The sequence below is a fragment of the Egretta garzetta genome, unplaced genomic scaffold, assembly GCF_000687185.1.
Source record: "Egretta garzetta isolate BGI_Z169 unplaced genomic scaffold, ASM68718v1 scaffold8, whole genome shotgun sequence".
NCBI classification, from domain to species: domain Eukaryota; kingdom Metazoa; phylum Chordata; class Aves; order Pelecaniformes; family Ardeidae; genus Egretta; species Egretta garzetta.
Genome location: NW_009260407.1, coordinates 855,813 through 868,712, shown reverse-complemented (window position 1 = coordinate 868,712; position 12,900 = coordinate 855,813). Strand labels below are relative to the sequence as shown.

Sequence of the window (12,900 nt, the reverse complement as noted above, 5' to 3'; positions counted from 1 at the left end):
ACAATTAAAGGGATGTGGCCAAATCATCAGTGTCACCCAAGTACTGCTATTTCTTTCTATTAGATATCAGCAAGGATCTATGAATAGTGGGGTTCCCAAACACTGTACTCAAAATATAACAGAAAATAGTAGAAACCACTTTGTTTGTTTGTTTTATTTATCTAATCCATCTTTCTAAGCTAAACCCTGCAAAAATAATCAATCCCTTTGAGTGTAAGGAAAATTGTAGAATTTAGGAGTTATTTTGATCAATTACAGTAAGTATTGAAGGACTGGGAACAGATGGCTAGAAAGAAATAGGAAAAATTTATTTCTTCAAGATTTTTATTTCAAATTAAGGTAAGAGTGAAAAATCCTTAATAGACCTACTAATTTATTACTGGCTGCCTCAGCACAAAAAAAGAAATACTGCTGGATGCAGGTTATCCAAGATAATCATTCAGCTCGACAGTTAAAATTTGATCCTGAAACACAAGGTAAAACCAGAGTTCACATTGTATTTTAGGTTACACAACTCAAAGAGCATGATATTTAAAAACACTACTTCACAGAGATGAGACAGATCTATCTACAATCTGATATCATACAGACCTAGCAGAACTCTCTTAAAAAGAGAAAGTGTGCTGTCAACATTAATAGAAACTACATCAGAAATCTGCCTTACTAGATTCTTTGCTCCCCTCCCTTACCTCTGTTGCTGCTTTGACCATTTCTATTTGACCTCTGTGGATCTGAATATTCCAGAAAAAGCTGTTAAACAACTTCAGTAACACCCAGCCAGTCAACCTGAAGGAAGAACAAACACAACTCAAAAAGTTTCCTTTGTTGCTGCCTCTGTTTTATATTGCTTCTATACGACTAAAGGAAAAGCCATAAAATCTGATTACTTTATATTCGAACAAAATTACTATAAAATCCAACTGCTTAACAAGTTTTTGCCTATCAACTAAGCCATAGTTAGGAACCACACTTCATACTCCTGCAATTATGACACAAAACTTGTTATTGTCAGCCTCATTGAAGGCTGTTCAAAGGGCAGAGACCACTTTCCATATGGGGCAAATTAATGGAGGTCCTATGATCAATTATAATAACTAAGCTAGTTAGGTGACATGTTAGGTGATACTGTGTATCTCGTCTTGTGGGAAAATTTAACATAGTTACAAAAAATACAGGGTTTGCATCACTCAAGCTGGTGAAGGAATATGACAGAGTCAAACCCATCCTTAGTAAAGGCAGACACTACAGATTTTACCTAAGGTAAGACTCTCTCTGAGATATTTGTAACTACAGGTTATGATATTCAATGGGCTACAGGAAAAAAGATCCTTCATAGTCTAAGATGCTGCAGCTAGCTGCTTTTGCTTGTATCGTTCTGAAACAACAGAGGATACTAATAATGGTCTCAGCACTAGCACCATGCCCAATTTCAGGAGAAAAAAAAAAAAAAAAAAAAGTCTGTACTGAAAATGAAGAATAACTACCATTTCATTAGTTAACATTAGAAAAGGGATTTTTATGAATAATGTATTTTTGGAATAATTATTCATTATTTATGAATAATGTATTACAAGCTCTGCTGATATAATACAGAAAGAGCTTGGCTGTCCTTCTACCCATTGACAATACCAATTAGCCATTTGTCTTACCTGATTAAAGCAGGTGACACATTTGCTACCATTTCCTGGAGAATTTTCCTAGCTTTCTTCTTCACTTTGTTGATAGCTTTAGGATCCGTCTGAGCAAAACTACCTGGAGCACTTGGTTCAGAAGCTTCATCTACAATGGCCTTCTGGACTCTTAACATTAAAAAGTAAAACTTATGAGACAGTCACGCAACAGAAGAGTTCAAGACACAGACAACAACTGCTGGGAATGAGCCATGTATTACTATATGAGTAACTTGCAGGCATAAAAGAACACACAGAGTGAAGTACTGTGTATTCCAGATGCATTAAACTGAGTTCAATAGTTTTCTAAGCTCTGATTAAATAGGTGGATGATGGATGACCGCGCTCAGAGTTGACCCATATAAAACAGTATGTATGCGGTTCACAGGTACTGATGTTAAGTGATTGCTAATTTTCAGAAATGGTTAATAAGGTTAAAAATGCAGAAAGAACAGTTGAAATCTCCTTTTTGTTAACATTTTCTTTTTCCTGCCATAGCAGTTTCACTTACCTCATTAGACAGCTTTATGCAGTTGCTATTTTGCACTGCTACAGTATCTTCCCCCTTGAATTCTCAGTTTCACAAAGTGTAGCTAAATTTTATAAGGGCTATTTTCCCCATATAAAACATATCTAAGAGAGATTAAGTGGTTTAACACACCACAACTGTGGCACAACGTGGTCTGCTTTACTTTTCAAAAGCAACACTATCATCTTCAGATGGGACTCCAACATTAAAAATTCAGGAGACTTAGGAACCTTAATATACACAGTGTATGGCCTCTGACAAAAGTAGACTCAAGGAGTGGGCATGTGGTTGAATTTCTTTGTGTCCAGGGAAAACTGATACCTTAACAGCTATTCAGGGGCTCAACATGCCACTTAAAATGCAGTATATGAAACAGAAAACAAGCTCCACAAAATAAAGGGTGGGTATTTCGTTCCATAGCCTTTTCCCAGTTTTGCCTCATGCTCCTGGTGTACACTCAGGGTACTCTGAAATGCTGCTTTCCTATTATTTCTGAACACTGACAATTTCTGATGACTACAGTATGAGTTTAGTGGTAACGATTTGCATGAATTAGATAAATAAATGTTTGGAGAGTTCCCATGTAGCAACTTTATTTTTCTGTGTACTGTCTACTGCGCACCGCTATGCACCATTCATTTGGAGATTTATAAATCTCAATCTCCCCTCTTTTATTATTCAAACAGAAATTGCAAGCTACAGTCCTGAAGGGCTGTGCTGAAGATACTGGATCTTCTAATATTTTAAATAGTCTGACTTTCAAAACATGCTGTTTCCAAATTCTTCAATCATATCATAATGTATCAGTCATACAAAAACCAGTTTATTTTGCATTATCTTACCTGCTGTTATTCAGCACATTTTCTGTCAGATTCTTGGCAAACATACCCTTATGAACATCCCTTTCTTGCACAAAAAGGACATAACAAAGGCGTCTTGCAAGCCACCCTCTGTACCTACAAAAATGAAAGGTATTTGAGTGTGACCCTCAAAATATTTCACTGCCAAAAAAATGAATTTTAAAAATACCTAAAAGTAAAATGAAGAAGCAAAAGTAAGTAAAGTTTTATGAAGGGCTGCCTAAAAGCTTCCGTATCTTCTAGTAGACTGTCAGTATGTTAATGTTGCAGATGAAATAACTGAGCGTAGAACAAAATATCTGAGACAACTGAGGTCTGCATTACTTCAATTCAGGGTGATGCTGGCCTTAAAACATCCATAGTATCACAGGAAAGTAGCTACAAACCAGTGTATACATTTTGTCTGTCAGCTGGAACTGACTCCCCAGCTCAGCAAGGACAAAAGAAGATGTAGTGCCCATTTCTGATTCAGTGACTTTCCACCAAGGAATGTAAGTGCCTAGCTAAGAGATTTGTCAACTTACTCAACAAACACTGAGACCTCTTGGGAAAGCTGCACACATCGTATGCACAGGGTAAACTCTCACAGGCACTTCTGAAAATACGCCTGCATTAGCTGCTGACACTAAAACCACTCTTTTGGTAATCTTTTTTTCCTTTCCAGTGTTTTTAAACACCCATTCCTATGTGCCTCCTACGTACCTTCTCCTTGCAAAGTTTTAACAGAAGTAGAACCACTAAATAAACAGTAAATCTCTCTGCCACTCAAGGATTTGAGTAAGGGAACTTGGCTTATGTGACCAGTCTCTGCCTTTTAAATTAACCCTGTCCTCTAGTCTCTGGATCATATAAGCATGTTATTTTGGACAGTTTTCCTAACATCACAGAAGATGCATGTGACATGGGATGGGATAAAATCCAGACACCAGCACTGAACATTCATTACTATTTTCTCTCCTCACTGTTCCCTACCTCACTCACCAGGCAAGGATGGCACAAGCCACCACTCATGCGGGTCACTCCACAAACCAAACAGAGCTGGGACCCTCAAACAGCAGAGCTGATGCGATGGGGCAAAACTAACAGTTGGAAGAAGAAATTAAACTCTGGCCATTCCTAAGACTGGAGCACTCAGTATTATGCAAAATCCCTGTCCTAAGGACTGCCAGTGCAATGCATCGCTGATGCTCCAGCGAGTGTCCCAAACTGAACTGTGGGTGGCAATACTCACGTTGGTTCCCATGCTGGAGTGCTGCCAAGGTCTCACTCCTTGTCGTCACCTGAGTCACTGATCTTGGCTGTTAAACCTCCCTACCACATTTCAGTAAATTTATACATGTGTTAAAAGCAGCTTGGAAAGATGAGAAGGAACTTTTATACTGTAAAAGTAAAGTTTACCACCTGAGTGCACAGGCCAGTCGCACTACAATTAAGATGACCGCACATGCACATGCCACCAGCACAGTCTGACATGTAATGGTTATACAAATATTCAGACCATCTCAAAGGATAAATAATTTTGCTATTCATGCTGTCAGGGAAGTAGACTGGTGACTCTATTTTAATTGCTTTTCCATTTTTCCCCTTCCCATTGCAGTTTAAGAGCCTTACTGATTTTTCTAAAAAGCAAAGTCAAGGATATGCTTCTTTCTGACAACAGTTTTGGTAACTACGATCATTACAACCACGTACAGCTAATGCAGGGATCTGTCAAGGTATAAAGGCTTCTACATTCATTTTACAGCTTAGATACAATGTAGTAGAATTCGAAAAATCTGTTTTCTAATCATGTAGCAATGATAGAAGACAAAACACATACAGAATAGACCCAGTCAAGATATATCACAAAACTGGCATATTCACACCTCAGAAAAAGGCTGTGGTAACGTCTCAATACAAGTACAGTACGCTAGCAGTTAAAGAGAATCTTTCTTGCTACATAACCTCACGGGACCTCAGAACTTCATTAAAACTGTCAATTTTCAGACTAAAGTGACATTCTGAGCTAAAGGCATCTTATTTCAGAATAATTCATTAACCTGTATTTTGTTGCCCTTATATTTCTAATTTAAGTAACTTTTGACCATTCAAAACCATTCAAGCGTTAGACTTTTGAAACTAATTAAAAAACATTAAAATTAAACACTATTTCTGTTATTTTCCTGTATTCTAAACTACAAGCTCAACTCTTAAAAAACATAATTAATTCAAATTGAAGAAAGAACAGCCTCTAACATTAGCTTCCTCCCTCTCAAGCACAGCACAATGCTGCCTTTCTTCTCCTCGGACACTTTGGCTCATTGCTTTCAGGCTGCTGGCCTCTCTTTGTTTGCTATGACTCTACAACAAACACTGCAGGATCTGCTTATGCTAATGATTACTCTAAAAACCTTAGCAAGCATTATTAACTTTCCAAAGAACAGAATAAAGGTTTTTGTGTATTTTCAGTGTCTTCATCCCAGAACATAAGGTATGTTTCCAATAGCACAAAGACACATCATAATTTTTAGGTCATATACACCATCCTTCAGAAGCTGTAACCTGCCACCGAGGCAGAGGAGAGACAGTCTAGCAAGACATAGTCAGATTTAATTGTCATTAGTGATAGTAGTCAACACCTAAATTGAGAGCCAGATCTGCTCAGTACATTAAAATGCAGCCTGAAGTCATTCTTAAGCATGGGAATAAAACAGCTCTTCTTAGCATTATGCTATGGATGCTGCCAATCACACTAAAGGAGAAAGGATTTAAACATGCTCTGTTTTTTGTGAAACAGGTTTGACCCTTACACTCCTTGCCTATAACCCCAAAGGATTTTGCCCAGCTCCCAGATACACACAGCCAGATTTAACAAGTACATTGCTTTTCTGAAGTCAGCATCGATTCCTGCATTTGAGGACAGCAATATATACTCACTCAGTCTAGACTATCCTAGAAATTTCCCTGCCGTAAGATCAGAACATATTGAATTTTAGAAGCAGAAGAAAGACTTGCTACATTACCTTGTATGTGTTTCATTGATATATATGACATTACGTAGACCCAAAGAAGGAATACTAGCATTGAAGAAGTTATCCTGTAAAACCAAGAAAAACAGAGATTGGTGAACTATTTCATTACATAAGAATAGTTGTGTCTTTACATTCATCACAACGTTTAAGATAATCAAATGTTTTTCACCTCTGTTATAGACAAAAGCCAAAGCAGAGAAGCGCTGAACTTGCTTATAAAGTACACACAAACTGCTCTGAAATGAAAATTAAATTCAGAAAGTCACTATTCCCAACTCCAATACTTTCAAAGTATTCTCTAGGCTTTACTGCATACAGAAATGGTTGGTTTGGTTCTATTCTTCAAGCCAGAATATTTTATCATACTCTGATACAATACAAAACAGGACTTGTCATAATACAGAACTAGTCTTTGAGACAGGACTTTATTAAGCCACATTCAGTATCAGTATAATCATAAGCCTTTTGACGCTCAGTCTGTGACATCCAGTTTGCCATCAGACCAGGCAGCCCAAGGGCCAGGATACCCACCCATGGTTAGGTGGCAAACCTCCACATCCCTGCTCTGCCTGAACAACAAACTCATTCAGCCTTCTGCATCCCTGGTACAGACTTTACATGCCAGGCTATTAACTGTTCTGGGATGAGTTTGAGAGCAGTTCCACTTTGGATAAACAAATATTCCCTGATAGGAAGACCTAAACTTTAGTCTTCCATATTCCAAGTAAGTACCCTTGACTGAGAGGCTGGTTTCTTTTGCACAAATAATACTTAATTATAAAACTGGTACCACACCAACAGTGAATTACAGCTAAAACCACTGGGACTGTGCATGTCAAGGAAGGCAAAAACAGGATAGTGAAGAAGAAAGATGGTTACCAGCAACAGCGTAGCCGCAGAACTGCCTCACTACCAATTTTGCAATGGGAGTCAGATAAGAGTCTCATTTGTTTAGGGCACACCATTTGCCACAAATTAAAATCTATGAGTGTCCTATGTCATTTGCAAATCAGGTAGAAATTACATGCTACAGTGGGAGCACACACTCTTTTGCCCCATGTCAAAGCATAACTGCGTAGTACATAAAATCAACAAATTGTTGCTCTAGGCTCTTAAGAGGAAACTGCAAGGTAATACTAATCTTTGACTATCCACTGGTAATTTTTTGTGGATCTTAAAGCTAGATGAAATGTTCTAGCTAAGAGAAATGAAATGACTTGTTGTTGGTCTCCCAAAAAATCAGCAACAAAGTTAAGTACCACCAAATGCCCACGTCCACTCCAGTGCTCTAACTTTTAGGTTATAACCTCACCCTGTGAAATTCATCCTCCAGCTGTAATGCCACACATTAGCTTTTCCTTACTTAAGTTTTCCCCGACGCTATGTCAAGATGTGATTCTGTGAGACCAAGCAAGCTGATACAGCATCTCCCTGCCGCCAGGAGAGAGAAGCCCAGCTCCCACCACCACATTCTACCCTTTCCCACTAAACACTATCCCCCACCTCCTAACTTACACCATCTCTAGCATTCATCGCACCCCTTAATGAGCCAACTTCATTCAGGCAAGGTAGAAAACTAAGACAGCCAGACTAAATGAATAAATAAAGTAGGCAGTTTTCTGCTTGGTTAGCGAACTTGACCAGCCCCCAGGAAAGCAGGAAGGAACAGAAAAGAGAGAAGCAAGATTCCCATTCCCTGTACCAGCGAGGTGTTAGTTTGGCCAACACACTTAAGGAATTCTGCCTCACTCATCCATCCCTTTTCCTTAAGAAAATTAACAGAAGAGGCAGCTCAAAAAAAGTGAAGTATCTAGAGTTGAAGGAGAGGATCTGGTTTGTTATCATCTGCTGCACGGATGGTATTTTCTTCTTGTGACAGAAAGCAATAAAGGGCTTAATCAGGTCATGCCCCTTTCCTAAGTGGGATCACAGGACAGATAATTAGATCCTTATTAAATGGACAAAATATAGAACAAGATTTTTCTTCCTAAAGCGTAATTCCCAATTTGAGAGGAACAGCCTAATTACTAACAGACTAATTACTAAAGGCCTAAATTGAGGATTCTTACACACCTTTTTACAAGTCAAAACACGTGTCTGCTAGAAGTAGTCTCAGTTTATCTAACTGCTTGTCTTTTTGCCTGTATCATAAGTAGCCTTCACAGCACATTTGGATTTCTATCCCAAGTTCGTATGTCATTGCTACAATTTTCTACTCTGGCATAGGAACAGAGTGAAATAAGAACTTTTCCTTAGTAAAAGAAACAAGCAAATTTTCACTCTAGTCCAGACATCGGGCTCGCTGCAGGTGTAACTGAGGGCAATTTAAAGCCCGCGGTGTACACGTAGTCAAATTACATGATGAACTGGTTGCAAACTACATTATGCCATTTATCAGCACTTTGCATCTTCAGCTAACAGAAAGCCTGCCCAATGCAGTTCAATAAAGTTCACATTTTAAATCAGCTTGTGCAACCCCCCTAGAGCCACCATCTTGACACTGTTCTCAGCAGACAAATATCCCCACTATCCTAACTGGCATTCCTTGTTTCCAGGCTGGGCTAAGAAGCCAGGAATCAGGTGCAGAAAAACAACCTGTCTTCTCAAGCACAGGACTGATCTCTTCAATTCCTGGGCTAAGAAGCCAGGAATCAGGTGCAGAAAACCAACCTCAAGCACAGGACTGATCTCTTCAATTTTGAAGGGAAGCATATTGCTTACTTTCAAAACTGTATTTATTCTGCGGATAGAGAATTAAGTGTCCTAAAAGTAAGCCTTAACATTTTCATATGCACCAAATTCCCATTACTGATCTAGCAGAGCGGGGGGGGGGGTGTTTCATACAATTTCCTAGTGCTAATTCTGAAGAGCTGGAGAGTTTTGTGCAGGAATAAGGCCGCACCGAAAAGCAGGAGACAAAGTATCGCTATAGGTCTGTGTCATCCATTAATTCCATGACAAAGAAAATATAACCACAAACAGAGGTGAAAAACTATATTCTTTTCTGAAGTAAGAACATTGTGACCTTAATTCTGAAAGTAAGAAAACTACTGAAACTTCATTACGCTGCAACTCTAGATTATTGTCAAACACAATCCAGCCCATAATCTTCTTACCCGGCTCTGGGGAGTGCATACGTAGCAACATCGTCCCACAAACGGCCTTTTTCTGCTCAACAGAGTCTCTTTCCATTTTAAAGTGGCAGTTTTAGTGGGCCTAGAATTACACTCTCTCTGCAGAACAAAAGATCACTGTGTAAATATCCAGAAATACATGTTTTACTGGGGATGTGAAAACTTTGAGTAAGAAGAGTTGCCACACACCAAAAAAAAATTACCCTTCCAACATTACATAAAACTAACATAAATTCTTACAAGATTGTTCTAAAATAAATTATCTCCAGATTATGTGATTGTAAAGAATAAAAGCAAAATCAGAGTGTTGTACTTACGTATTTTAAGCACTGCAGCATTTGCTGACACACAAAATTTTAAAATAAATAGTAACTCTAACAATAAACAGCAAGGAAACTGACAGCTGAGAAAAGTGGAAGAAATTAACAGTAAATTACACTCAATAATGTAAAGGTGCTTGTAATATCAGCAATGTATTTTAAGCTTTAACCGGACATCACCCTATAAAATTGCAAGAAGACTGAATGTACACAAAATATTAACTCCATTGACTCTGCAGACTCTTCTTCAGCAGTTTCATGCACAGTGACATGAAAGAGGAACCACTATGCCTTCTCCAATGTCACGCTGTCTTTCTGAAGATTACAGAACCAAAAAATCCAAAATAACTGCATTCATAGAACACGTTCTTTACGGTAGGACATAATGAAAATAACTACAGTTTTTACAAAGACATCGATTGTTCCCATGAAAGTCTACTGAATTACTGCTTGCCTGAGAACGAGCACTGGAATGCCATTTTCTGAGCCATATATTCTAAGTTTTTAATAACAGGAAAGTTACAGAAGCAAACCAAAACAAACCAAAAACATTGTTTCAAATAGCACATTTAAGTGGAAGAGAAGCGGGGTAGAACCAGTACCTTAAACCAGCATAAGGGTTGGAAAACACAAATACAGATCATCACGTACTCAGCTAGGAAACCAGCCCAGTGAGAAACAATGAGAAAGTCAAAAGTAATGCTGAAGATGCCTAAAAACTAAAATGTGCATACATCACATTTGGCAAGCAGTATGAATTGGCAATTTTTCCTTGGCTAAGTCTTCCATCTGAAATAAACAAGCATCAAGAGGCTAAGCCTGGCCCAAACCCTCCTCTATCACTTTCCATAATGCTAACTCCAAAATTAACCAACTATGTAACAATACTGTCTTCCTTCTCCTCGCCTCCAAGCCCTGAGTGAACTCACCACCACTCTCTTACAAAACCTCCTTTCCATCTGTTCTGTCTCACCTGCCTTTCACCCACACTCTCACGGATCTCTCAGTTACCACAGCTTGGTGTCTGATGTAACTTACATCTAGGTCTATAGGAAAGTCAGCTGCCAGGACATCTGTCCTTTCCCTCAACTCTGACCATGTCTCCAACTCTTCTTCTGTATCAAGTTACAACTCCTCCTCTCCAGAGCCACGTTTAATTCTTCCTGACCTACGATTCTAAACCAACCAGTACCAGCCCAGTCCACATGTGGCTCTTTTTGCTCCACCCATCCCTCTCTGCTCGTTGTCGCCTTTGTCTCCTCCAAATCCCAGACTCACTCAACAGAGGACACAGACTTTTAATAGGCTCCTTATTTATACCCATCAAATTTTCTCTGCCTCCTGTATTGCATGAAAAGCTCCAGCTACAACAGCTACATGACCATGCATCTTTAGCTCCATGCTCCTTTTCACTTGTGCATTTCAAACTAAATCCTTCAGAACAGCAACGAGTTTTCTGTTCGACTTTCTGTTTGATCTCGGTCTACTCCAGAACAAAATTCTGCACATTTACCGCTATGTAAAATTATCAGCAACATCACCACAGAAGACTGTAAGACTATCAGTCGGGTTTGATAGGGTTTTTCTTTTCTAGCAACGTTAGTCTTTGGCACAGCACTGAACTGCTGGCTCCTCCTCACATTTCAAGTTAAATTAAAACCGAACTGTAGCATGCATGAGAGAGATGATCTTATCTTCATTCTTCATAATAATAAAAAAAGTCCACTTTTGACTTAAAGAAAAAATAAGATAAAACCGGCTGGTAACGTTCACAGTTTTTACTTACCCATTCTTCACTGGAATGCTTACATCTACCGATACTGCACTCTGCTGAGGTGGACAAATAGGAAACATCTATTGTTCCGAGGGACAAAGCAGTTTCATCCATGACACTGGAGTTGAACTAAAGATCAGAAGCTGCAAAATAATAACATACATACAAATATGTATATATATCCCCACACACATACATGGAAACAGATACACACGTGCATAATTTCAGTGATGGATATCTAGCAATAAATTAGCAAACTTGTATTTCTGCACCCTTCAGTAAAACTTAGGTTCTGAAGAAGTTTCACTGCAGTCACAAATCAGTATGATTTTGCTACGATAAAAAACCCAGCACAGTTGATTTCCATAAACACAGCACACTGATCAGCTACCTGCGTGTTTTTCTCTCCCTGCTCTTCTTCCCATTACAGGTCAGTACACTCCCTTTATGCTGTTCCACTGTTCCTCACTGCATGGTTTGAACCATTCAGCCACAAGGATACACAGTTCAGCCACTTTCAAAAGTTTACTATTCTCTTGCACTCCACGACCTCGCTCTTTCATCATTTGCTTCTCAAGGACACCTACTATCTACAAAAAATTTCATTAATGTTCTCTCCCAATCCTACCTCACGGTATATTTTATGTGTCTGATCCAGCTGTAGTCAAAGCAGTTTGCAAACTCCTGGGAGGAAGGAGCGCTCTACACAAATGCACACCTCTAGATCCGAACGTGCTGCTGACCTAGGTGACATTAGGGGCTTGTGGGATTAAAAAGCAGTGAAGAAGTCTAATCTTGCACTATTATTTTAAAATGGAAGTTATATAGTCAATATAATGAGCACGGTAAATAATTCTTCCCCAGCCAAAGAAAAAGGAAAGCAGGCCAAACACAGCAAAACAACTTAAGTGTTGTATTGCATATCTGCAAAAGACAACAAATTAAACCGCTTTGTTAGGGAGAGCCATCAGAGTAGGAATCCCGAATCCCAGCATTTTCCTCTAGAGAAACTGTAAAGTGGTCATACCGCCTCTTCCAGCTGCCACCACAAAGAAACTTAGATTACAGCCAAGCTACAAGCCATCAGGAATGAGACTGCTCCCACCCTGTACGCTCACATTTGCAAAAGCAAGGCCTAAAACTTCAGTCCAGCATTTTGTCTTCCTCCCCAAGCAGACACAAACCTCTCCTGTAACACCTCCACGTACAGGGTTCCCAGTGCAAACTGGAGTTTGAGCTAGTGGATCCACGCACGTACTTACCTTTAAACAGCCTAAGTACCTAAGCTATTCTTTTCCCTATTGCTGGCTCTTATGCTCAATTTGCCTTTTTTTTTTTTTTTTATTATTAGTGCTCAGGCAAATTAATATCTAAACCACCCAATAAATACAACAAAAAAAGGCTCACGAACATCCAAACGGTGAAAGCAAACCGCGTCCTCCAACTGCGCTCAAGGTGACCTTGGCTGCACCGGCATACATAAAAGACGAACTTTAAAAAAAAAAAAAATCGCAATTCAAAGCCTGCTTGAGCAGGAGCGGCTTCAGGCGTACCTCTGACAGAACCTGCCCTCCCGAGGGCCCGCTCCCGGCCGCGGCGCGC

General features: G+C 39.2%; 1 protein-coding gene across 1 annotated transcript in view; it reads right to left on the bottom strand.

Annotated features, from left to right (window-relative positions):
- Positions 1-11,432, bottom strand: part of GPAM (glycerol-3-phosphate acyltransferase, mitochondrial) — a 28,611-nt gene extending 17,179 nt beyond the window's left edge. The window contains exons 1-6 of the mRNA XM_009643457.2: positions 11,311-11,432; positions 9,187-9,303; positions 6,062-6,135; positions 3,042-3,155; positions 1,650-1,799; positions 690-786 (exon numbers count right to left, since the gene is read on the bottom strand). Coding sequence (XP_009641752.1) covers positions 690-786; positions 1,650-1,799; positions 3,042-3,155; positions 6,062-6,135; positions 9,187-9,303; positions 11,311-11,412 — 654 coding nt within the window. The 5' untranslated portion in view covers positions 11,413-11,432. The remainder of the gene's footprint in view (positions 1-689; positions 787-1,649; positions 1,800-3,041; positions 3,156-6,061; positions 6,136-9,186; positions 9,304-11,310) is intronic.
- Positions 11,433-12,900: the final 1,468 nt, after the last annotated feature.